At 43.3% G+C, this 27,030-nt stretch overlaps 1 protein-coding gene across 2 annotated transcripts in view; it reads left to right on the top strand.

Annotated features, from left to right (window-relative positions):
* Positions 1-27,030, top strand: part of p3h2 (prolyl 3-hydroxylase 2) — a 58,650-nt gene that overhangs the window by 28,958 nt on the left and 2,662 nt on the right. The window contains exons 2-14 of one of the 2 annotated variants that reach the window (XM_031575444.2): positions 9,069-9,221; positions 9,804-9,993; positions 14,041-14,172; positions 17,961-18,088; positions 19,936-20,025; positions 20,800-20,840; positions 21,262-21,353; positions 21,697-21,824; positions 22,289-22,384; positions 22,673-22,823; positions 23,684-23,801; positions 24,737-24,812; positions 26,638-26,729. In XM_031575444.2, coding sequence (XP_031431304.1) covers positions 9,069-9,221; positions 9,804-9,993; positions 14,041-14,172; positions 17,961-18,088; positions 19,936-20,025; positions 20,800-20,840; positions 21,262-21,353; positions 21,697-21,824; positions 22,289-22,384; positions 22,673-22,823; positions 23,684-23,801; positions 24,737-24,812; positions 26,638-26,729 — 1,487 coding nt within the window. Of the gene's footprint in view, positions 1-9,068; positions 9,222-9,803; positions 9,994-14,040; positions 14,173-17,960; positions 18,089-19,935; positions 20,026-20,799; positions 20,841-21,261; positions 21,354-21,696; positions 21,825-22,288; positions 22,385-22,672; positions 22,824-23,683; positions 23,802-24,736; positions 24,813-26,637; positions 26,779-27,030 lie in introns of both variants that reach the window. The other variant, XM_031575443.2, reaches the window with a different exon arrangement.

Raw genomic sequence — 27,030 nt, 5'->3', positions numbered from 1 at the left:
TCTGACAGGGTGTTCAGCCGTGCCTCGCCATGGAGAGACTTCCTCACGCCATCCCTGGAAAGGAAAAGGGCTGGAGGAAGGGTAGCCGGTGGAGATCAAAGGCTAGTGGGAATCCCCTGACTGATAGACCCCCCAGCAGTTCCCCTGTGCCCGTCCCACACCTCACGGTCCCACACAGAGTGCCCCATTCATCCAAGAACGCCTGTCAGTTCAATCGGTGTACAGTGGCAAGATTATTCCAGGGTTGTTTTGGCTTTGCACCCCATGCAGTCTGGTGTGTTTGCGGCCTATAGACAGCTATGAAAGCGGGGTCTGTGTCTATAGGTGTGTGTGCCGCCTCCAAAAGCATTCTGCAGACATTACCTTATTGGATCAACACGCGCGGTGAGAGGGTGTGGTGCGAATGGCACGGCAAAGGGCCTCAGTGTGCCGCGCTGTCATCAGGCCATGGGGAGAGAGGCCAGTTATAGTGACATAGACACACTGAATGATGACCTCACCCTGCTGTCTGTACTCTGCAGCTGTTCACAGCCTTTCTTGGGTAACTTGCTGTGGGGAATACATAGCTGTGTGTGTGTGTGTGTGTGTGTGTGTGTGTGTGTGTGTGTGTGTGTGTGTGTGTGTGTGTGTGTGTGTGTGTGTGTGTGTGTGTGTGTGTGTGTGTGTGTGTGTGTGTGTGTGTGTGTGTGTGTGTGTGTGTGTGTGTGTGTGTGCGCGCGCCTATGTGATTATGTGCATGCATGTACCATGAATGTATGATATATGTACTGTGGTAACCCAAGCTGCTCTTGGGCTCCCACTTAGTTTAAACATGGCTGATTTCCCTTACTAGGACTATACAGGGCAGGCTTTAGGACCCTGGGGAGGTGTTCTGGGGACTAGGCAGGTCGGGCCATTCCCTAATTGGACACACAGGTGTAGATTGTCTGACTAGTTGCTGATCAGTGCCAACTAGTCAGACAAAGACTTTAAAACAGTCAGTAAGAAGGGCTGACGAGAGAGAGAGACAGAGGGGAATGTGCCGGTTGCACTGGGTGCAAGCCGGAGGGTTTACCCCATTTTCTGTGCATCTGAATACCTTTGTTGTAATGTTTAAGTGCCTAAGTTGGTGATTTATAGAGTTAATAAAGGACGTGCTTTTTGTAATTCCCTTGTTGCGTCTTGCTGAGAGCTGGGCTGCGACAGTACTTGCATATAAGCATGTGTGTAAATATGTATGTGTCTAGTAGCACTCATAATGTTTTAAGTGTGTATATCTGTTAGCCTAGGTGAGGGGCTTGTGAGGCTGAAAGAAGGCCCTGTTGTGCCTGACAACTGAGGACATATACTGTAAGTGACAGCTGACATAGGTGCCAGCTGAGCTCCATGGAGGTGATGACTAGTTTGACATGCACTGTCCCTGAATGGGAAGGATGAGGGAGAATGTTTTCACAGGGTTATCTGCTCGCTGAAAACTCAAAACAACATTTGGCAGGTATTGTGGTCCGTACAGCAGTCTGGATTGACTGAAGGAAATGTGTGTGGATGGCAATGTAGTGAGTTTCGAGAGGCAACTAGAAAGGCTAAATTAGAGAGGGAAGAGTTTTAAAATTGTGTAGAACTGAGAAAAGATTGTGCTGTATCTGTGGAGGCACTGTGTTACTAGAGGGATACACTATCTTGTCAGTTGTTTATCTGTGAGCATGATTGTATGTGCACGTGTGGATGTTTTCAGAGCTCAGCATTCTGCAGCAGAGCTGCACAAACAAACTTAAACTTTAAGTGAGATCAATGATCAATGAAGTGACTTTTAGATGTTGCCAAATAGCCTTTTAGACTGTGATTTACACAGTAAGAATATTTGTGAAAAGATACAGCAGTCCCCCTTCTGTGAACATACTTGGCTCAGTGTATTTGTTGAAATTATTTTTGTATTTATTATCTCAATGAACTCAACATGTTTTTATGAAGCTGTCTAAACAGTTTAATCGCTAATCCATTATGACAAATTAGTTTGAATGAGGAAATCCTGATGCGTATCCTTCTTACCCGATTTCATTGACTCTGTAAAGCTTCACCAAATGTTGATTTGGCATTCTTAGTTGTATTGAGATGGCAGATGTGAACAGAGAGCTGGGTAGGTGAGCACATCACCGTTATCCTAATGCCAGAACTGATGGTGTAACAGCAGTAGGGGGAAAAGCCCAAATTTTACGCCCACCATAAACCAAATTATACTTTGGCTCAAGTAAACATTCGAAATGAGGCTTGAGGCGCTTTCTCTAAGAGGACATGGAGTATGTATGTCTTGTAGTCCACACAGCCCACTCAAGCTCACAGGGAATGAAAGCCAGACATCACGACCAAGGCAGGAGCCATAGTTTAAATGAGCGCTAATGTGAAGAACAAGCTATGTGTCACGTAGCCCTCCTTGAGGTAACACAGGCTTTTATGAAGGCCACCCTCTCCGTTTCGACAGTCTCGATTTAAATTGATTTAGCAAATCTCTCCCTGAAAGTGGCAATTAACAGGAATGTGTGGGCAGCGTTTCCATGCTTGTTTATCTTAACAGCTGTGGCCTTTTACAGCAGTTTAGTCTGTTTTTGCTCAGGGGTCTGAAGAGCATCTCTCTCCTGCCGTGGATGGGAGCCGACGTGGCGCACCACTTGTTTTAGTTACAGATGCCTTCGCCATAAATAAAGCTCATAAGCTAAATATTGTACTAGAGACAGTGAAAGTGTTAGTGTGGCCAGCAGTGTGACAGTGCAAGTGTAGTGTTTATAATGTCAGGGTTAAGCCAACAATATTAAAGCTGTTGTGCAAAAGCATCTCAAACTCTCTGGTTTTCCTATGCATCATAACAAACTATCTGAGGACTGCATGCAGAAGAGCCCAAGGTCAGTTTGTATTCTAACTGTGTGAACAGAGATTATTCTGTCTAAGCAGCTTTATTTTGTTGTTTGTGTGCAAACAAGATTATGAGTTATGATTAGGCTTTGTAAACACAGATGTGTAGCAATCCCCAAATATGATATAATTCTTGCTATCACACTTTGACAGCTTCTGCTAGCTGATGTGAAGTGTCTGCTTTGAGTCAATGCTCTGTAAGTAGCTGGCCTGCTGCAATCTCACAGATGTATGTTCACTGGGAAGCAGCTCCGATGAAAAGAGCTTAAAGGTGTTTAGAATATGCTATTGCAAACCAAGAAATGTGAAGCAGCTGTTAAGAGGTGAAACAGCTATGTTTTGGAACCACATCACCGCAAGGTCAACTTTTGGTCTGACTCACCTGGCTTGACAAAGAAATCAGCACGATGCTGTGGGAAGGCCATTCATGTTTTTCACTTTGTTGAGATCTCACTAATGCTGTGGAAGATTTCGTAATCACTGTGCATCATCATATTTTACCAGTAGCAACCCCAAAAATAACATACAATGCACAGTACCTGAACTTGTGTTCAGTCCCTTTGAGTGGAGTTGCCACTCAAAGTTCAGGTGTTGCTCGACCCCCCACCCCACCCTCTTTGAGCTTACACACAGGTGGAAAACGCCTGGCTCCCTAGGTAAATAGTATCACCATGATGGCAGCACCCGTACACTGAGCGTGCTAATTCACCTCATTACGCCCACTCCATCATTCAAGAGTAGCCACTCCAGATGGTCTTCTACTTTTGTCTGGGATGCCTAAACCATTTAGCCCGTAGACTAAACTGAGTCTCAGGTTTTGACACAGATGTTTTGTCTAAATTGTGAGTTGCTTTGTTAAAAAAAAAAAAACATTAGCTTATCTTAGTGTTCTACTCACTGAGAACTGACCATATTATGCTGTTGCTGGGCTGCCAACTCTTGACACTGAACTTCTCTCACACCACTCCAATAAATCCCATGCCAAAACAAAGGCAGTAGCCAATGGTTATCGTCTACGGTAGAGGATAAGTAACATGATAACTAGGCCCCCAGACACCTGTGAAAGGACTCTAATCTCCTGGAAATGTCAGTCTATCTCATGCCAAATCTTACCCGGAGGCTGGCAAATCTGCCGTCATTGCCAGCACCATACGCTTGCAGTTGAGCGACGGCGTGGTCTCTGAGTACTGTTTGTAGGAATGTCTGAGTGTCTGCTGTGGATGATCTCTCTGACATTCATTATCAGTCTCAAAGGTGTCTCCCTCACCCAGTGCCCTTCTGAGACAGACACCTGCACATGGCTTTAATATCCTGTCAGTGGCTTTGGCCTCGCCACCCTGTGTGCTGTGTGGGGATAAACGTGCCTGTCAGTCTGTCTTCACTGCAAGACAGTGAAGGTGAGTTAATATTACCGTCAACAAACGCTTGTTAAATCCTCTTAAAAAGGGCAGCGAAGACATTTCCTACAGCCACAGGGGAGCAGTGTGTTAGTTCTGCACCCTGTTGCCCTCAGTCTGAGCCTTGTTGTCAGAGCCCCAGGCTTCTAGCTTGTACAGTCGGCCCTTCCTTCCTCAGCTGGCAATACCTTGAATGTCCTCACCTATGATCTCATGCGGTTGTAATGCTGAGGGATATTGAACTCTGAGGGTATATTGAATCAGCAGAAGGTCTTTTTCCATATTAATGTGTCCTTCTAAAGTTGTACTTTGTGTAGTAAGTATAGGACTTAAAACCAGCAAAGAGCAAGGCTAGACTTCAACTGTTACACCTTCTTTAACTTATCTGAATTCACCCACTAGTCGAGATGTAAATCAGCCTGGTCAAGTTTGGCAGGTGGATGAAAGCTATGAATCAGCGGTAGTAAGTCCATTTGGGCAGGCTTCAGGAGCTATAGGCAGACCTCCATGCACAGAGTGTAGCCATGTGGGCACCTTTTTAAGATTTTCCTCTACGGATCAAGCATTTTCATGCGCAGCACCCATAACGTTCTTGAGATGCAAATGGTGGGGCTTTGACTTGGCTCAGACCAAGCACCACATCAAAGGTTTGTTATTTTTGCTTCAAGAGCCACTGGGCTGCCTGACACAGGTCTCTCTGTGGTGAGACTGGCACGGCTCGCCTCACGAGGGAGGTTACAGGTGCTCACTGTAGACTTGCCAAGGGGAGGGAAAACATTCTAAATGTTGCCGGCTCTCATGAGCTTGGCTGTGATGAGTGTCCATGCCTGGAGGCCTTTACAGAAATATTTAAAAGTTATATGAATCGATTGTGCAAGTAGCATAACAGAAGAGGGAGTGTGTTCTCACAAATAATATTACTGCTGTCTTATTATTACAGCGTATACCTGGGTTTCTCTTCTGTATAATAATGAATAGCCCTTAAAATCAGTGTGTTACCATCTAAGAATTATGCTGCACTATGTGGATGTGTGTTAATTATTTAGAGACACACAGTTAAATATTGTCATTATATCAAATTGCACTCAGATAATGAGTTGATTAAAAAGTTGATTGGCCCAAAAATCTAATTTCACACACTGCCTGCATTTCCTTCCAAGAATTCATTAAAAAGAAATCTTGATTATGTTTAGCTATAGAAGTACAGGACCCCTGATGTCCTTACATGTCCTTTGAATCTGTTGATGAAGTCACTCTGTTTTGTGTAACCTTAGTAACCTAACACAGCTGCTCTTAGTGTAGACTGCTGAAATACAGTAATGTTAATTTGACGCCATCCAAATTGAGACCAGAGGAAGCCCAAAGTGCTTATAGTATAGAAGATTTGATATGTTGGTAGTTTTAAGCTCTTAAACATTTGCTTAAGGATCCATCATTAACCCTCATTAAAATCTGATTAATCTCTGTAATTAATGGTGTGTCTTGCACGGGTGCATGTAAGTGAGTGAGTGAGTGGTGTTCCTCCACTCTCGTCCGCCACAGAAGGATGGACTCTGTTGACTTCATGAGGTCAGCGCAGTGGGACTGGGCTGTAAATCCATCATCACGGGAAAATGTGTCACTGTGCATACAAAAGTGTCTCCAAGATCAATATATCAAAGTCGAATGTCTCTTTTATTACTCGAGAGAATCCTTTTTCTAACACAATCAGCTACGAGGGGAGTGTGGCTATGTTGTTTTTATTCGTTCAAGCTGGAGCTAAACGAGCTAAATGCTGTGAGTGACACCAGATGAGTGAACGTCGGTTGCAATGCGCTGCCATGCTAATCTGGGACGGTGAAGTCTGTTCGTATTGTTCGTACAGTCTGCCTTGCCGTGCCAGGTTTGTCTGGTCTTGTGTTGCATGGCCTGCATAGGCTCTTCTCCACAGTGGGCTGTCTGTCAGTCCTCTGTGGTTACGAACACGGGATGCCATGGAGGAGCAGGTGGAGTGGGCAGGAGATGCCTCACCCAGGTGTTCCAGCCCCAGCAAAGTCTGTCTCTCTCTCTCTCTCCGCTCTTTTTATGTCTTTCTCTCTGTGTCTCTTTCTATTACTCTCTTTCTCTCCGAGACGCCACTCTAGCCTTTGGCTGTGGTTCCCGGAATTTGACGCGTTTCGGGGAAGAAAACTGAAGAGGTCAGCATTTGGATGGGACACAAAAATGTCCAGTCCCCCACACCCCAGCCCACAATACACCCCCAACCCCCTGCACTCCCACACCCCCACACCCAATCCACCTCCAACCTAGCCTTTTAGTTCAGTGGCAGTGGAGAGCGAGAGAGAGAGAGAGGGAGTGAGAGAGACAGAGAGTGAGAGAGACAGACAGAGAGAGGGAGTGAGAGAGACAGAGAGAGAGTGAGATACAGAGAGAGTGAGAGAGACAGAGAGGGAGTGAGAGAGACAGAGAGAGAGAGGCGGCCTGTGCAGGAATGCAGTCGCCGCCAGCTTGCTCTTTGGCCTTTCAGGGGTAACCAAGCATGTCCCCCTCAGTTTTTCATCCCTTGCTTCTCTCTACTGGAGATAAAAGAGCCAAAACTTGGCCGTATCACAGAAAAACAGAAGGGGCAAAAAGTGACTGTGTGGGTGTAGAGGGTGTAGAGTTGGGAGGGGTGAGTGTGTTGGTTTCAGTGCCCCCCAGCCAAGGGAGGGGCAGTGATTCATCAGTAGCTAAATGACAGCTGGGGAAAAACACAAGAGTCTCGTCAAGGACTCAACTTCTATCTGTTAAAAGGGTGACCTTTAGAGCACCACTCTGACTTCAGAGATACAGTACATCAAAGGTTAGGAGAGTGTTGCAATATACAAATTAAACTGTTCCTGGAGGGAGGTTACAATGTATCTCATGGTATTTAGTCTAGTCTTCAGTCTAGATTCAGAAAGTTGGGAGATTTGTTTTTGTGATCATCTCTAAATGTCTTGCGATATCATCTTTTCTTCTGTGCTAGGTGCATTCAAATCACTGAAGTGCCTGCACAACCCCCTCAAATAAATAACCCAAAAGAGCTTCATATATGTAAGACCTTCTACGTGATAACAATGAGTGGTTACACCCTGGAAAATAAACATCATGAATCTTCAATAAGACTACCTTTGCAGTTTCCCTCCTGTGCTTAAGCTAGATAATGATACTCAGATTAATTTGTCCTTTGCGTCTGCAGCCAACGTGTACAAACATCATTCCAAATGGGATTCATCATGTGAAGGCAAACTGTTTTTGTTCAGTTTCACACAAATCAAGGCCCCTGACATAAACGGCCCAGAGAGGAAGGCAACCACATGCTGCTGTCAGGTTCAGCTGTTTGTTCCTCATATGCAGTTTATGCACTTTTCCATCTCTGTGTTGACGTGAGTGTTATGTTGTGAGACGAAATATTTACTGAGGTCAAGATAAGCAGATGTTTATGTTGGAGGTCATCATGCAAGCCAGAAATAACCCATCTGCAGGTTTACTGTTTATTCTAAAGGTATTGACCCTCAGAATGTCTTTCAGTAGCCAAACTAGAAAAATATATGGTTTTCCCCTTTTTGCTTTCAATGGCGAAGTCTATCAGGCTCAACACCATGGCGTGTACAGTACCGTGCAGACGGCCTCTTGTGATGTGCATGGGGATTCATTAGTATAGGTCGCTATTGCTTTCGTTAGTCACACAAGAAAGAACAGATGATCAAATGAATGACTTGATCATCAACAACAGTTAAGCTAATTTACCAGCTTTTTAAAAACTTTGCCATGTCATGTTTGTCATGTCAGAGGTTCTTCTTTACCATCACTGTGCCTTTTCTCCTTTACTGCACTGAGTCATGGTAAAGCACTTCCTCTCCCCCCCTGTGTTTATGAGTGACCTCTGTGTTCTCTCCCAGAGCTTAATGGCCTTGTTTCTAAAAAGCCATCGGCAGCACGAGCTGACCTCCTCCTTCACCCTGTCGTGTGATTGGCAGTTTTAGGGTCACTGTTCCTGTGAGGGGGCAGGACCAGGACTCTTTTCTCCCAAGGCCCCCTATGGGTGAGAAGAAAGCTATAATTAGCATACTGAGCTAGCGGCATTGTGCTCGACTAGCATCACAGTACTTGTACCATAGACATATATAGATAGATAGATCTATATATGTCTGTGACTTGTACTGCAAATACCTGATCTCTAAGTCGTCGCCCCCCCACCTTGCTTTGCAGTAGAATGCCATATAGATAGGATAAATCAGAGTAATGTGGATTTCTTTAGCCAACGCATATCCAGAACTGGTTTAGTCAGGAGACAGCGGGAGGAATGTGTTTGTGTTGTTGCAGTATCGGGCCAAGGTCTTAAGAGTCAGGCCGCTATTCAGCAAGGAAGAACCGGAACCTGCTGCTCGCAGCTGGAGTGCGGGGGTCCAGCATGCTGGGAGGTTGGGGCCTGGATCTGGGGGGGGGGGGGGGGGGGGGGGGGGAGGAATAGGATTTTCCCAAACAGCCGCAGCCCCTCTGGAGAAAGAGGAGATAATCTTCAGTTCTTACATTCCCTTTCTCATCTAATCGCAGCGGACGTATAGAATATCCATGTTGTGTTGTTCCAAGGGCACATGTTGTGGATGGTCTCTGTAATGGAGGACACCCTGGGAAAGTGCCCTGTTCCGCAATTATGTGTGTTAGTGAGACTTCTGTGCTCATTGCTTGACTGTAATGAAGGTCCTTGTCAAGGTAATGGGTTTACATCACGTTCTCTTTCTCTTTTTCTTTCTCTTTCTCTCTCTTTCTCTTTCTCTCCAGTTGAAGGAGCTGGACAAGGCCGCTACTGCAGCACACACATACTTCCAGGCCAACCCGGAGCATGTGGAGATGGGCCGAAACCTGGAGCAGTATAAGAACATGAAAGGGGTGGACTCGAAGCATTTCATGGACAGAGAAGCCCGTCCACATCAGGTATTCATTCACAAAACAAAAGGCTAAACAGGTTACTTGTGATTCAAATTCCATATTATGGACAAAATCATGAGTCATTAAAATGTCCTCATATAAGGTAATTAATAATACAAGGCACTTGATGATTATATATTTGTTTATGTATTATATTTGTTTATATAGCACCATTAAAATGGACATTGTCCCAAGGCACTTTGTAAATACCTGCAAGCTTTTCACAATAATAGGTTGTATTTTTCCACAACGCAATTGTGGGATACACAGTACTTTGTTCTACAGTAAGATACCATTTTATTTATGTACAATTTCCCATAATGCAATACAGCAATAGTGATTTACAGTAATGCACTACAAAGCAGCTCTACCATACTATACAAATCACAGTGAACAAAGTGCAGGTTTCACTCAAATTGCTATCAGTGTAGGCCAAAGCTTGTCTGACTGATTACATTCCCTCTGCTAAACACTTCCTCATTTCAAACACAGCACTATTTACAGTAACAGCAGATGCAGAAGGGTGGAGGCCCATGCAATGGACAGGTCACACCTCGAAATGTTCCCAACATCCTGTTGTGTTTACAGAAAGCCTTTGCGGAAGGGGTGAAGCTGTACGAGCAAGACCAGTACGGGGAGGCCATCACGTTCTTCGAGGAGGCTCTGACCCAGTACTTCAAGGCGGACCTGGAGTGCAGAGCACTGTGCGAGGGGCCGCAGAGGTTCGTGGAGCAGGACCACGTGCTGTACCGCTACAGCCTCTATGAGCTCATCTCAGGTGAGACGCCGGAGGATAGCCCTGGTGGAGTGTGTTTACTCTCTGTTAGCCTGAACATAAACGTTTTGATATTGGGTAAATGTTGGAATGTTGGTTACAAGCTTGGGTGAGTGAATACATATGCCATTTTTTCAAAACGATATTCTTTTTTAGATACTAGATTTCAATACCAATTGAAATGGTCGCTTTTACATTGTTGAAATGGTCTCTATTGTAAGAAAAAGGAAGTTTCTTTGTGTTTGATGCAGCAATCTGTGTTTGTAAGAAAAAACGAAGTTTCTTTTGAGGTTGATGCAGCAATCTGTCTTTGTAAGAAAAACGAAGTTTCTTTTGAAGTTGATGCAGCAATCTGTCTTTGTAAGAAAAACGAAGTTTCTTTTGAAGTTGATGCAGCAATCTGTCTTTGTAAGAAAAACGAAGTTTCTTTTGTGGTTGATGCAGCAATCTGTCTTTATTCCAGTAAAGTGCAGTAATGAAGCACGTGGAACATACTCGGGATTCAGCTGTGCAGATCTGAACAACACGCATCTACAACTCTAGCCATATATACTGTTTAAGACACCTCCTTGGCTTTTAATGTAAATAAGCTAGGCTTCAAATGTAAATAGATCAGGCAACCTTTTGCTGTTCTGTATGATAATCAGGTTTCTCTGACTGAGATGGTTCTCAATGGCCTACCCCATTCCCATAGTATGATTAATTGCACAAAATGGTGATGTGTCTGGCTGTTTTGTTGTAATTATCACTGAAAATAGCTCTTTCTGCACTGATTGAAGACAGTGTCACTGTCTGCATGACCCTAGATGCCTTCACAGATGAGGTATTATAGAGGGATAAAATGTGCAGGGAGAATTTCACCCACCTCCTACAAAATAACTCCTCAGAAAGGCCTGGTTGATGGTTGACTTAAACATCTGAAGTCAAACTCAAAGAAGGAAAAAGTGGGCCTGCGTAGGGTTAAGTAACACTGTGATGACACATAAACAGCACTGATGAGATTCTCCTTTGTGGGCCAGAGTAAAAACATGACACTACTTCATCGCCATGGATATGTTGAAGGACAGTTAGCATTTTCACTGTACATTTCAATGGAGCAAAAAAAAAAACAATGGAACAAAAAAAGTTTTGTTCACAATCATGGGGTCCAGTAAGTGATTTAACAGACCTCAGAATCTTGGAGGAAACTTGTGTTTTAAATCAGTCAGGATTTGTTGCCAATTTTCACTACTTGTCAGTTTGTAATCAGCCTAATTACAATATATTACTCTAAGCTATTAGTTCCCCTAACACAAGGAAACACTGTAACTGGTTGTGATAGTAATTTTTAACATTTGATTGGCTTTAATGTTGTGGTTTAGTTTGGCTTGTTGTGGGACACATAGCGACTTCTGCAGAACCGTAACACCTAAAACAGGCCAGGCCTAGCAGAGCAGGCCAAAGCCCTGCCAAATAAGAGAGAGTTCTTGTTAGGACACAGACACAGTGTTCCGGTACAATGACTGCACAACTCACAGTTGAACTTCACCATACCCCCTCTACTGTCTACCTTCTCTCTCAGATATACGTATACCTGTTCTCTCCCCAACTCTTTAGACCTCATTCATTCTTAGGACCAGTTTTCATTACCAGGGTTATGAACAAGAATTGCAGAGTGTGCAGCAACATACATTTTAGCTCTTCAAAAATATTTTAGTCTACTCAAAGCAAATACGCTTTTCAAACTTTTGAAAAAAGCCAGTAAAATAGTACTTGACAAAATATTTGTTCCAACTGTACCATGACGTAGTAATTCAAAGGCAGCAGTAGCAGAGCCGACCAACCGCAAAATGTGGAATGTTTGTGAATATTTGACAGGAAGCGTTGTAAGATTTTTTTAGATAAAACATTTGGTGTTTGAAAAAAATGTTGTGTTTTTTTCCGGCCAGGTTTCTTTAATCAGACATTTGACAGCTCACACTGTTGGAGTGTGATACAGACCACTATTGCAAGCAGAGTAGATTTTGTGGATTAAGCTATAAAAAAAAACCATCACAAAATGGCAACAGGGCCTTTCAACATGGAGCATGTGTCTAATCAAGCAGTGAGTTCATTTTAGCCAACTCTTTTCTCAGATGGGACAGACAGCTCTGTGTAGTGTGATTAATGCTGGTGGAAGGAAGGAAGGAAGGTTTCACTCATGGTGTTGCATTTCAGATGAACTTTGGTGAAGCAGGACTGGAAAACACTTGTCAACATCTCAGAGCAGGCGATGGAAGAAATTAAGAAAGTTATTGACACAATTCTTCTGTATGTGTGCGCGTGTGCTGTGTTCGTGTGTGTGTGTGTGTCTAAGTGTGGCCAGCTGTTTCAAAGTCAGAATCCCACGAACGAATTTCTCAACCTAATCAAAACTTTCCAACGCACCCCACATCACTCAACTACTGCCTTCCACTAATGTGCCGTCATGAACTCCAACTCATCAACCATGATGCACCATATAACCTTGCAACTCCTTTTAAGGGAGGAAATTCACCTGATGTGAAGAATCTCTATAGGCTGGTTGCACCCTTCAGAGACAGAGGGTCGCTCGCTCAGTGAAGACATGTTAGGATCATCATCATCCCTTGAACACCACTCTTAAGAATAAGAGTCATTGAAGTCGTATCATCCCTCTAAAGCAGCATTATGTCATTATGAAATTCTTGGTCTAAAACTAGAAATCTACCTATCTAAAAAGCATGCAAACACCACCATCAGCCAAGTTGGCACTAATAAAATCTTGCTTACATGCTAACGGGCTTCTTTTGGCAATATTGTTGGCAATGTTGTGCTGTGAAGACTTTTCTTACATTTCACAGCGTGTCCTAACCCAACAAAACCACATATCGCAAAGCTTAGACAGCCTGTGGGAATGACAGGTGTGTTTATCTGTTCATCACATGACCATGTACCATCACGGTTAATTTAGACATGATACCAAAAATAGTTGCTCATAAAAACATACCTTAAAAAGTGGCAAATTATTAAATAGCGTTGCTTTAAGGCCACTCTTAGGAATAGGATTTGTATTGATCGCAATGCCCCTTCAAAGGCCATTGCAGTAGGATTCACTGTGGTTGTGTTAGAAGCTGAGATTTCCACTCATTCGCTTGTTATGTGCATTTGCATTAGTGGGGGGAAATGCAGTAACATGTGCTTTGCAGCCCCTTCGACCCTCCTCCTCCTCTTCCTCATGTCTCTGATCCAGACTGTAAAACAACTTTGCGAAAGTCGTCGCCGGTGCCTCGCTGCACTGCACACAACCACATCAAAAGTGGGCTGATGCCGCAGCACTCACTCACTGGGATGATTTCATCGGAGCGAGGAACCTCGTTTTCCTACCCATTTTTCTCCTCCCCATGATTCCCTCAGCAGGAATGACTGCATGCGAGTCTGCAGGCAGAGCCGATCCGTCAGCACTGTGACCTGCTGAGGTCAGCATGGACTGTGGGTGCCTGTTTGAAGCATTCACTCCAACAAGAATCTCATTAATGAGAATCAAAAGACCAGCCTTGAGGGGCCATTTGTTTGTTTGCAAAGGGCAGGAGACGTTTTGTCGCTTAACCTGAAACGGCTCTAGTTGCTCAGTTGGCACAGGGAACACAGGGGGTTCAGGGAAAGTCCAATGTCATGGATTCGGTTCAATTCACGTTTCATGACCTCACCGACATAAACAGACTCAGCCTTTTTACGGTACTCAATTTGCTGTAATTTGTAAGTTTGGAAAGAATTATTTAGTAAATGATTGCAAAATGTCAAGTGTAATCTGTCTGCAAATTTACATTGACACACCAAAGAATGCCTTCGCTTTCCAAACAGTCCGGGGCTTAATCATGGTCTGAGTAGATCTCTTGTTGTGTCATAGCCAGTTGAAATATGTTGATTGTTGATTGCGCGTTGTTGAATGCACCTTGATAATCACAAAATGTTTGCATCGTTCTTTGGACAAGGAGGATGCGGAAAGGCGCCGGAGTTCTTAATCGCGCACAGCAAACTCACAACCTGGTTCCTTGCCTATCTGTGTTTCAGATCACTACACCCAGGTCCTGCACTGCGAGCACGAGTGTGTGCGGGATCTGGCCACTCGCCCTGGACGCCTCTCGCCCATGGAGAACTATCTGCCCCTGCATTACGACTACCTGCAGTTTGCCTTCTTCAAAGGTAAGCTGCTTCAGCTGCTACTGCAAGTCACTAGCATGCCCTTGGTTTCCCAGACATGAGATGTAAAATCACTTAAAACCTTTTTATTTGGTTCAATTACGTGCAATGTTCTGTACAACATTTTAGGAGTGGGGATTGGCCAGTAAAAGGTCTTTGCTAAAAAAAAAGTCAGCAGATGTAATCAGTAGGTGTAATGGAAAGCAATTTGTACTAGGGATGCACCGATACCAGTATCGGTATCGGTGCCAATACTTCGTTAAAATACTCGTACTCGTTTTTGAATTGCCGATACCAAGCACCGATACCACTCATTAGTATTTCACTGCATCAAACTGGCCGGGCTATGCTGACACAAAATGTGATTTATTGTCCTACCTGTCCTACCACTCTGCCAGACTAGTAAGTAGCTTATTTGCTGTCTTGTGTTGCATTTGCTTGATGTTTGACTGTGTTAGGAAAGTTTGTCATAGTGTCAAAGTATTTCAGTATACAGGTTTCGCTAAATTTAGCTGCTAGCATCTCGTTAGCGATTAGCAATTCCGTTGTGCTGCCTTAACGGCGATTTGGGCTCATTTTAAGATAAATGACGATGACAGGACTAAGGCACAGTGTAAGATCTGCACTGCTACGGTGTCGAGGGGCGGAAAGGAAAGTAGGCTACTCTGTTTAATACAAGCAATTTGATTAAACATCTGAAGACGCACCATAGTGCTAAGTACACAGAGTTCACTGATGCTAGTGGTGCAAGACTGAAGCAACCAATCTTAACTGACGTCTTGCAAAAGAAAAAAACGCGCGCGCACACACAAAGAGAGAGAGGTAGAGAGAAAGACTGTGCCACATAGGTTAAGTGATTGTTTGTGTACTTGAACAGGAGATTCTTCTGATCCTTTTGTAACTGAAATGTGCTCTTGTGCTAATCCAGTAATAGTTCTGTTCACTTTTTGTTAAGCAGACTGTGTTGTTAACTATGCAGCAAATTGAATTGCCTTTATCTGGTTATATTTGCATTTTGTCTAATGTGATGATATTGTCTGTTTGAATTGTGTGTTAAAACCAGAAAGCTCTGTTTATTTTTGGCTTGGGATAGCCTTCTGTTAATTTTGTACTATAGGCTTGACATAATCTGCAGAGGATAAAATAAAATCTGCCTCCAAATGAATTGCACTTTCATGGAGACCAAATCTAAGAAGTATCGGTATCGGTACTCGGTATCGGCAAGTACACAAATAAAAATACTCGTACTCGTATCGGTTTGTAAAAAAGTGGTATCGGTGCATCCCTAATTTGTACAATTAAATACAAAATGTCCTATATATTTCTTAAAATGTCCTATATCTACCCACAGGTGCCATAAACTTGAGTTAGCATGTTAAGGCCTCTTTCTTGCTGGCTGGGCCTATTTTGTGTTCAATGTCTTGTTCAAGGGCACTTTGCCAGAAACCCTCCACTACTGCATACCTGTTTATCTGTCTACTTCCTCAGTCTCTCACTGTCTGGGAACTTTAGATAAAAGAAGAAAAAGGGGGATAGAAGAACAGTGCGTACTTGGCTGGCACACAGGAGCATTTATAACGATTAGGCTTTCATAAGCTCTTCAGATCACAATCATTCCCCAACAACAGATGTGTCTACTCACACCAAGTGAAGAACTTTTATTTGTCCAAAAAGTGAATCCTGTTTGATCGCACACAGCCTGTGACCTCACATCGGATCTGAACTGTTTAGCAACTGTTGTGCTTTACAAGTATTCCAATATTATACAGGCAGTAAACACTGTCATTCTCTCTTTCATTCTACTTTATGTTTTATTTATCCAATGCTTTGTGTGTTTTATTTGTGGTTTAGAGTTGACTCAGAGGCTAACTTATACAGGGGTTGTCCTGGCTCACTGGGTGATCTCCCTTCATGATGGGTCAATGGGTTAAATAGAATGATCTCTCTGTTCTATTTAGTTTGCTGATGTGTGCCCACAGTCTTCAGTCTTCTAGACTAGCCTGACCTCATACATATATATATACATATACATATACATATACATATACATATACAGATATAGCTATAGCTATATCTATATACAGATAGCTTCTCCGTTATGAGTAAGTTGCTAATGCACAGATATTTTTTTAGCATAAATGCCTATCAACTGTGAATGCCATGTGTCTCAATAAGGTAAAGGGTGTTGATTAAATTACACTGGACAACATGAAACATTTTGAAGGGGGAAAAATGACTCTAATATTGTAGATACTCAGTCAATCCATAAATGTGGACATAATCCATTATTTGTGTCACTCTCAATAATGTAGGCCCTGTTGTAATCAAGACCACATTTCATGTGTACACATATACATATGAGTGAGAGGAGAGGTCAAGGTTCTCCACCCTGTCGTTTCATAGTGCCAGCTGTAATCGAACAGTCAACTTCTTTCCCTCCATGGCCTCTAACAACTCGACAGGAAATGTTCTCTGACCCAGCCTGTCTCAGTAACATGTAGGCTTTTATGGGGCGAAATGCATAGAACCCCTCTTTGTTAAAGGGCCTGGAAAAGTAGTGAGGATTGACTGGGAATGTATAAACGTTCCTCTCAGTAGGCCAGAAGGAAGTGATTTGAAGCTTTCAAGGCTCATAGTTCTCATGGGGTGTGTATTGTTCGGGGTGTAGAGGCACAGTAATGTGCCATGGTGTAATATTCCCTCAATGTACCCCCTGGGTGCTGAATCACTGAAGTAGCCCAAAACGCCCCCTTCAAACATCCCCCTTGGTTGTGGTGTTTTGGAATATGCCCAAACAAACTCCCCAAGCCCTTGTGTATGCAAACACCCGCAACAACCCCTCACAACTTCTCCAATCAAATTATTCAGGCTTTCAAGCAATTAGCATCATGGCATTGTACCCATCCCACCCCCTACAATTCCTACCTCACTGGAACACCCACAAGCAACACCCCACTCCCCACTATTATCCTTTAATTCTTATATTTGTATTCATTCAGAGAAGAGAGAATACATAAGAAAGAAAGAAAGAATACAGAAGAAAGTACTGATCCCTGACCAGTCCACACACAGGATAGTAAAGGGGGCTAGGTCACCTCTTCCTAGACCAGCACAGAAGGCCAGGAAGTTAGTGAGTTCAGTGAGCTGCCCAGAGCCGTCTGTTTTGTTTTGCTCTCTCTCTCTCTCTCTCTCTCTCTCTCTCTCTCTCTCTCTCCCCTTTAGTTTCCACTATCTCAGCCTCACTGATGATTGCTCCATTGTGGTCATGGACTTGGAATGTCGTATATGATGGCTTTCCAATACTTGAACACTTTGATTTATCCGAGGTCTTTCACAGATTTGTCTAAGGTGTTTCCAGCCCTACTGACACTCTGATATATCCGCCGTGTTTTATGCCTCCCAGAGAGAACATGACCCTGACCTTTACCCCTAAGTGGTAACAGAAAGGGTGTCTACAGACAGTGAGTGGGTTTCTGTAAGCCCCTTACAAGGTTGATGATGAACCCTCACCTCCTCCTTCTGTTGTCTCATCATCTGTCTTTTTGACATTCTGAATCGTGTTCTGTTTCTCACGGTTCTATTTGTGGATCTCTCTCAATTTATCTTCACCTTTTACTGCCCTTCTTTATCCCCCTTTCTCTCTCTCTTTGTCTCATCATCTGCCTTTTTCCTCCAGATCTCCCTTTCCCCTGTTATGTCTTTCACTACCTCATTGACTTACCTCCCTCCCTCTCTCTCATATACCTCCTTCCAATCTTCCCCCTTAATCCCTCTCTTTCTCTCCTGCACAGAGAGCCGTTTCCAGGAGGCCTTGGCGTGCGCACAGTCCTACCTGCTGTTCCATGCGGGGGATGAGTTCATGACTGATAACGTGGAGTATTACCAGGAGGTGCTGGGTCACTCCGCAGCCCCCCGAGAGGTGAGAGTGCTTTGGATTGAAGAGTCCGTACTGACCAGCATTCATTTGGCCATAATTTATATGGCACACGAAAGAATGAAGACATCTGTCCCATCCCTGCTGGAAGTTGACACGACTGCAACATTTCACACCCTATAGCTCGGGTTCGGGTATTTTTATGGCTGGTAGGATTTCTCTGGCGAGGTAAGACTGTGTCCAGGATCTTAAGGATGTCAGGAGAAAAAGTGAGGCCAGGAGCAACGAGGCGTTTGTGAGGACGTGCGAGTCTGATCATGGCCCGATGGTTGTGAATTTCATCACTCCTGTTGATCTGTTCAAGAGCACTCACTGGTCACTGATGACCTGTGAGGAATTTGAAAACCCCAATCCGTTATCACTGGTGTGCACAGCAGCCATTAACATGGAGATTGTTTATGGCTTTATAATAGCAACCATATGTTACAACATGACTGTAAATTAATTTCTTCTGAAGCCTCTTGCATATCCACATGAATGCGCTATACAGTAAGGGGGAAAAAAACAACCCCACACAGCTTTGCTGGTACAGGGAAGCCAAGCCTGGATCCCATTAGTGAGGAGGATCCACGTGAGTGCCAAAATCTCCCCCGGTTCTCTCCCCCTCTCCGCTCCCCAGCTACAGCTCCTCCACAAGTGGATGCGTGAGGACTTATTTATGTGTGTGCGTGCGTGTGTGAATTGCATGTGTGTGAGTACATGCACATGTGTGTGTGTGTGTGTGTGTGTGTGTGTGTGTGTGTGTGTGTGTGTGTGTGTGTGTGTGTTTAGGGAATATAGTAGCAGCTCCTCATTCCCCTCCTGGCTCAAGCTCTCTTCCCTAGAATCATTCTCCCCCTAGCCACCCCCTCATATTGGCCAAGCACCTCCTGCTCCAGGCCAAAGAGATCTAATTTGCCGAACGGAAAGAGAAAGAGCAGTAGAGTGAAAGAGTGAAAGAGGGGGAGAGAGAGAGAGTGAAAGGAAGCGAGACCCAGAGGGACCAGTTTGTGCCAAGGCGTCCCTTGCATTTCAGGAACTGGTAGGAGTGGTACACATTCTGTGGGAGGGGCAGGGGGAATATGTTGAAACGCCAGAGCCGGGCTAAAACAATCTGTACGCTGTTTGCATGACAGACTGGGAGGAGGGCATTTTTCCCCTCATTTTTCCTTTTCCCTCCCCCCAACCCCCTCCCCTCCTCTGACACTGTAGCAGCAAACGCTACTGGCTTCTCCAGTTTCAAAACATTCACAATCGCTGCCCCTCACCTCGCACCCCCCCCCCGCCCCTTCCACGTTCCTCGTGTGCTGCCATTGATGGGCTCCAGTGCAGCTCTCTGTATTTCATCTGGGACTGGAGACGCGCCGGGCTCCGCTCCAGTTCAAACATCTCCTTTAAGTGCACGCCAGGAACGACTAATAGAAAGTGCTTTGGAGACATTTGCCAAGAGAGGGATGGAGAGTAGAAGAGAGAGAGAGAGAGAGAGTTGGAGAGAGAGAAAGCAGGAGAGAGCAAGAGAGAGATGGCACCACACTTCATTAAGCTCCGCACTGAGGCAAGGAGATGTTTGGTTTTGCTCCCTGGGTCGATCAACAGCCATATTGTGAACACAGTACAGCTGCCCAAGCCTTCTACGTACACAACTGTCTTGCAAATAAAACCGGGCAACACTATAAAACATCATCAAGCAATGGTTTCCTCTTCCCTTAACTAAGGATAGGTGGGACAGACTTCTTAGCTCTTTCAGGACTTGATACTTTAGGGTTCTTTGTTGGTGTATCATCTACTTAATACTTCTTGGGTGTGACTGTAATGTCTTACTAATGCTCATCTTACTCCCTCTCTGTTGCCAGGACGCTGACTGGTACGTCAAACGTCACCAGCAAGAGCTTGAGTTGCTGAAGGTGGGCAGCCAAAACATGGGGGTGGAGTACACAGAAGGGGTAAGTCACATTTTGTACTGTTATGCAGTTTTTGGTTATTTGGTAGTGCAACATGCTAATGTCACACAGGTCTGAAAGCTGAAAGTATTGATGACATTTTCAGTCCATTGCCGTATTCTTCCGTCTTCTGGACTTAATGCACTGCACATTTTCTAGATTTGCTATGGGTAAGCCTGTCAGTATTTCAGAAAGCACAGTTTTGTGCGAGTAATGAGAGGATATGTTTGCTGTCCATGCCAGTCTAGAGCGGCAGCCAAACTGAGGCACAGGTGTCTGCACAGGCTTTAGAGCTGCAGTAAAGGCTCACTTGCTCCCTCTAGTGTTTAAATTAGCAAAGCAAAAAGAGCAATCTCTTTGCACAGCGCAACATTGTGCAGATTACTTCCACCTATCATTTATGTTCATGAGTTGCTTTTAACACCCTGAAATTCATTCTCTTTTCAAAATGAGTCAATATATGGGTCATAAATAGTCAATATACGGTCAATATATCTGCTTCATTAAGGCATTTTTGAAGCCATCATTCATTTGTATTGTGTAAGAAAGTATTATTGCACAATGATCTATGGGTGATATAAAACACTAATCAGATTATGGTCAACCACAGATCACTGCATCTGTGCCAGCTGCACCATAATGTAAAACTTCTGTCTTCCAGATATAATCCATTACAACAATCTATTAAAATACAAATATCAAGTATTGTATATAATATCATATAATGTCATGAATGAATGTGTAAAATAAATAATTTCAAAATTTGTGCTTCTTAAGAATTACTGGAGCAGTTCAGGTGGCAGGGAGGATTCCAAGAGGTAAGCAGGCATGCTGATATCATCTCAAATCTGTGCAAGTTTCAATTCAACCCACTGAGTCAACAAGTGTCTCTAATGCTGAGTGCCAAAATCAGTGCCTCAAGTGTGTCTCAATGCAATATCCTAGTCAGTAAAAGGCAGTGATTTTTCCCTCATTGCCTTAAAGGTCTCAGAACAAAATCAAATGCTTACCTTGCTGTAAAGGGTGCATGTTGGTGCACTGGTTTTGTTTCCTGTTGCTTGCAGAAGCTGTAGATGGAGGTGATAATTGCCCTTGTCATGATGTGACTCATTAAACAGAGTTGTATCAAAACAACAACTTGGTTGCCTAGTCTTTCATTGATTGATTGTTTGATTGATTGAGTGAGGTTGGTGAGGTTGGTGAGGTTGAACTCTTTTGGGGTTGCTCTAACCTTCCTAGAATCCCCTCTGGTACTGATGGCTGGATGGAGTATGTGCCAATCTCAGAGAAGAAAAACGGCACGATTACTGTGGTGCAGGAACTCAAGGAAGGTAGGCAAACCATTTAACCACACTATCCATCTGAATTCTCATTGGCATTTGGACTATTGCTATTCTTATTATATAATGAAAGTCTGTCTTCTATTGTATATCAACCTCTGTAAATACCACCATGGAACCTCATGAACCTCATGTATGATTATTTCTGTGCAAACATCAACATGTGTCATGAAATGTAGCCAGCGTCACCAATTTTCTCCCTAGCTTTGTAGATGAGTGCATAAACAGGCTTCACTGTATCGTTGCATAGCTCTGTCAAGAGTATCACAATATTGTACAGATGGTATCGGCACAACTTTTTAAAATGTCTTTAACTTCATTTGTCTGTGAACAGGAGGGCCATTGTTGTATGACAATGTGAAGCTGATCCAGAACTCAGAGGCTCTCAATGGGACCCAGCGTGTCCTTCTGGATGATGTCATCTCTGAGGACGAGTGCACAGAGTTAAAGAGCCTAGCTCATGTAAGACCATACCTGTCCATTCTGGCCTGCTCAGTTCAGTTCAGTTCAGCTTCATGTGGCTCAGTTCATAAACAGCTTTCACTTGCAAATCACTGACAGAAATAACAAACCTCAGAATTAATCTTATGAAGGGGTTTTGGGTGCACTTAATTAATGATTAGTCATGTATTTATTTACAGCAGTGGGACTAGGTACACTTTTGAGGAACCCAACCTGGAGTCCTAGATATTTTCTCATTTCTCATTTTTCAAGTCAATGCCTTTTCATTTTCAATTCCACACAGAAGTTAACAACCTAATTTCATAGAAATAGCCTAGCTCACAATACAGACTGAACCAACCATGTTGAGTTGAGTTCAGAACAGCACAGGAAAGTGCAAATACTGGATTTATGTTCAGGGCTGTTCAGACTCAGTTAGGAGCCGCCGTGTCTGAGATGCTGTTCCTTTGCCTGCCTCCCCTCAGGCGGTAACCATGGCAGGAGACGGCTACCGAGGGAAAATGTCCCCCCACACACCCAACGAGAAGTTTGAGGGCGCCACCGTGCTGAAGACTCTGCAGGTGAGGATGTGCCTGCATTAACCAATGTGATGCATACTCAAAGTGATCGAGATGGTCATCATCTGAGCAAAATTACTTTTAAAAAGTGCTCATTGTGGTTTAGAAATTGTGAGTTAGCGGGTGTGTGGGTGTGTGAGTGTGTGGGGGGAGGTATGAGAGAGAGAGAGAGAGCGCGTGTGTGTGTGTGTGTAAACATGTATGTATAGCTTGTTTATGTGTGTGACTGTGTGAGCATAATGTATGCTGTGTTATTTCTATGAACATCAACGTGTGTGATTGTGTTTTCAGTTTGGCTACGAGGGACGTGTGTCTCTGAAAAGTGCACGCATGTTCTACGATGTCAGCGAGAAGGCAAGGAAAATAATCGAGTCGTACTTCATGCTGAACTCCACTTTGCACTTCTCCTATACACACTTGGTGTGTAGGACTGCAATCACAGGTACTTACTACTTACTTACTATTTCAAGTTGGGGTGTTGGTGGTACAATGGCTAGCATCACCACCCTCCAATTGGTTGACTGGTGTTCAATTACCAGCCACTGTAGGATGCCTTTGTAAGGCGCTTTGGATAAAAGTGTCTGTTAAATACTGGACCTTTACTTTAATTTTTGAAACTATAGGACCAGCCATTAACCAATCAACATTGAACACTATGGGATTGCTATACTTCCTACTTTGCCACTAACGGTGCAAGCTGATATATTAGCCTTTTCCCAAACCCTGTCGGCAGTAAGGAAACAATGGCCCTTATTCCCAAACGCAGTTAAGAAAATGTTATGACGAAATTTCTTCATCATATACATGCCTAATAATCGTATTATTATTGGTCAGTGGATTTAGCTTTAAAAATCTCCTGCCTGACAACAAGCTTTGAACAAAGAACAATCTTTCCTCTGCCCTTTTGAAGACGGTCTCTACAGGACATATGCATTGCGTCATTTCTTTGAATAGCACAATGTGTGAAACCAAAGGTGTGAAACCAAACCGGGGCTGTCAACCTTGTACACTCATTCACTTAGAGCCGCTTTAGGTGACACTCATACAAAAATAGATAGTCTAAGAAAACAATACTTGTTTATGAAACCCTCCTGGGCTTTGTAATCTGCAACTACAATTTCAATATGGTCCAGCTATATGAACCAATCCTACAACTTCCAAAAGGGCATTCCTGCTTGCCAATGATTTTTGTGTGTGCACTGCACAGGGGTTAATTAACAGTTTGTCTAGTGACATGTCTAGTAACATCCTGTTCAGCACGTTATGACTCATGGCTGTAATTGGTGTGTTTTGTGTCCTCAGGACAGCAAGACCACAGAAATGACCTCAGTCACCCCATCCACGCTGACAACTGCCTACTAGACCCAGAGGCCAATGAGTGTTGGAAAGAGCCACCTGCATACACCTGTAGAGACTATAGGTGAGAGCACACCATATATACTGTACATAGACATTACATTTGGGAGCTATTCTAATTGTCCACTGTTATAAATAAGATGGGGACAGAGCATGTGGTCTATATTTTAATTGACCCTGTTTTAAATTGATAACTTTATTCTATTGAAAACAGATGATCTAGATTAAAGGTTGTGGACAACAGAGTTTATCTGAGCACATACACAGAACGGACTGCTAGTCCGTGTATGAAGTGTATCGCATTAGAATTGTGGACTCTACCTTTAAGCTATTTTAAATCTATATAGCTCTTTTTGTGAATAATTAATAATTAAACAACGAGTAATCTCTTTCAAACAGGATTTATTCAAATTGTAATCACTGTGTTTGTTGGGTTATGTGTATATCTTGATTTACCAATTTCTGTGGCAGTTTAGGCTTTTCCCTAGTTAAAGTTTCCGTTTTGGTTTTGAAAAAAGGTATTGATGATATTTGAGTTTAACAGCAAATCAAATGACATCCCTCCTGTCCGTGATCCTGAAGCACCGTGCTGATTGCCAGGGCTTTGTAAGAACACCGGAAGTCAAACACTGAATGGATAGCTAGAAAACTGTGAGGAGCAATTTGCTGAATTGCACCAAAACTCTCTGGGATTACGATCGCGGACTGCACCTATAAGTCTAAAGACGTGTACAGCTTGTGGGACTATTGTAGGGAAACATTAAAGTATCAATGGAAATTAAATGAACATTCAGTCAGCACATTGATATTCATCACCCAAAGTGGTGTGAGACATGCTGTCGACTTCATTTCCTGAGCAGCGTGGAGCAGCCAGTGGCTTGCCTGCTAAACAGAGCCTGTGGTCTTGTCTGATATCTTGGTTCAGTACCAGAGAGGGTGCGGAAAGGTCAAAAGGGCCTCAGTACTGTCCTGTCTAACCTGTGTCTTTACCTGTCACAGTGCTCTCCTGTACCTCAATGGAGACTTTGAAGGAGGAGAGTTCATCTTCACAGAGATGGATGCCAAAACACTCACAGTAAGGCTCATGTTCATACAGTCCTTTCTAGTACCCTCTTCCTCTACAGGGAGAGAACTCAGCCTTTAGTGAAATAAAAACCAATAATCAGCATTTGTAGCAAAGCCTTTGATTTTTGATGCCAAGTATCCTCATCGGTGAGGTACTATTTGATTAGTATCTACTTAGACTTTGTCTACCTATAGTTTTTTCCAATCATTTTCACACTTGTTTCAATACCATGTACACTTTCTCAAAACACTTAACACATCCAGCATATCAGTAGTCTATGTGAACTAAACTGTGGATACTTTTCCATTGCTAAGCTACAAAAGGCAGTCAATGACCACTTCTTCCGAAATTCATGGATACCTGTCTCAGTCAATGTTCACCACCAGCAAAACTCTGTGCAACTACAGCATTTTTTTGCCGATATTTAGATACTCTGTTCAAAACCGTTTTTAGTTCAAAACCAGACAAAATTTAGATCACTGTTGATGGAAAGATGCTGTATTGTGACAGATAAATGAAATTATACACTTAAAAATTAAACAGATTATTCTATAATTTTTGCTGAAATTTTTTTTTGTTTACTTTGCTTTGTTTTGTTTGTTTGCAGCCTTGTTACCAACTATACTATACAACTTTACAACAGTGGTGTACAGAATTTGCATTGAAATGTACATATATGAAGGAAAAAATATACTTGTCGCTGAAGACATTTTCCCACTATTTCTGCTGCATTTGAAAGTCATGGGCCATCAATGAGACAAAGTGACCCAAAAAGGCAACTACAACAAACACATCTATCCAAAGTGGCTTACAATAGCATCATGCATTTCCCAGGAATTGAACCCAGGTCAGCTACTTGCTATCCAACAACACTAACCACTGTACCACTGATCACACCTAGCAATTTTGCCACACTCAAAACTTGTATCTACAGTATTTTTTTTTACCACGGATCAGCATTAGGGCTGCAGGACACTTCTAGTGGTAGTCTCGTGTGTTGTTTCTTTTACTGTACTGGGAAAGAAAAGTGTCTGCACACTTTTTTTGTACTATAGTATACTGCCGAAAATGTACCGAGGAGCTGTCTTGAGGCATATAGCTGAATTATGAACTACATTATTTTATATTACCTATTTTATGTGTACGAGGTGTCATACATGTTTCTTTTCTTTTGCAATACAACACTAAACTGTGCAAAAAAAAAACAGACAACTTGAAGCATTGCAAAATGCATACATCACGTGTTGCTGTATCCTTTTGTTTAAGTTCATTGTACATTGAGTGATTAAGTCAGGGGCGTAACTATAGGGGGTGCAGCAGGTGCGGCCTGGGTCCGTGGGTCTTGGGGGCCCGTAGCCGGGGCCCATAGACATATTTATGTCAATCTAAATAGTCTGAATAGCCAAGTCGCATTGCCAAAAATACTGACGTATACCCATATTCATCGAAATAATTACACGGCCAAAAACAGCCACAGGTAGGTTAGTGACCTACTATGACAGTTTCATAGTTGTATGACACTGGATTAAGTAGTTCAATTGAAGAGAGCATATGCTATTGTTATGGCAGCACGAGTCCCTTTGGGGCGAAGTATGAAGTGTTTTGGTGGTTGTAGTGCATTTTGCACCAGAGGTTAACTGATTTGTCTGTAAAACCCACTGTGTGAAGAGTTTTTAAAAAGTAGACATGGAGTGAAAATTATTGGAAAAAAACTGTAATATCCTTTTATTGTTGGAGACACTGTTTCATGAATGTGACTTGTTGTTACTTTATCTTAATTTACATAACAATACCAAATACATTTGTAATTATGATCATTATTATTATCCCCTAGGCCCAGGTGAAGCCTCGGTGTGGCCGTATGGTTGGCTTCTCATCAGGAGGGGAGAACCCCCATGGAGTGCGTGCTGTTACCAAAGGCCAGAGGTGTGCTGTGGCTCTGTGGTTTACACTGGATCCCCTGTTCAGAGAGCTGGTGAGAGGGAGAGCTGTGTGGAAACCTCACTCTTGGCAGTGAAGTTCAGTCAAGCAGGATAGCGATAGAGCTGTGTGGAAACCTAACTCTTGGCAGTGAAGTTCAGTCAAGCAGGATAGCGATAGAGCTGTGTGGAAACCTAACTCTTGGCAATGAAGTTCAGTCAAGCAGGATAGCGACCCAGTGAATGACACAACAATGTGCCATCTAGAACTGTTACAAGTCGTTTACCTTACACCCGCAAGTTCTACT

Source organism: Clupea harengus, chromosome 10 (genome assembly GCF_900700415.2).
Source record: "Clupea harengus chromosome 10, Ch_v2.0.2, whole genome shotgun sequence".
Classification (NCBI taxonomy): domain Eukaryota; kingdom Metazoa; phylum Chordata; class Actinopteri; order Clupeiformes; family Clupeidae; genus Clupea; species Clupea harengus.
This window is presented reverse-complemented; position numbering and strand designations above follow the sequence as displayed.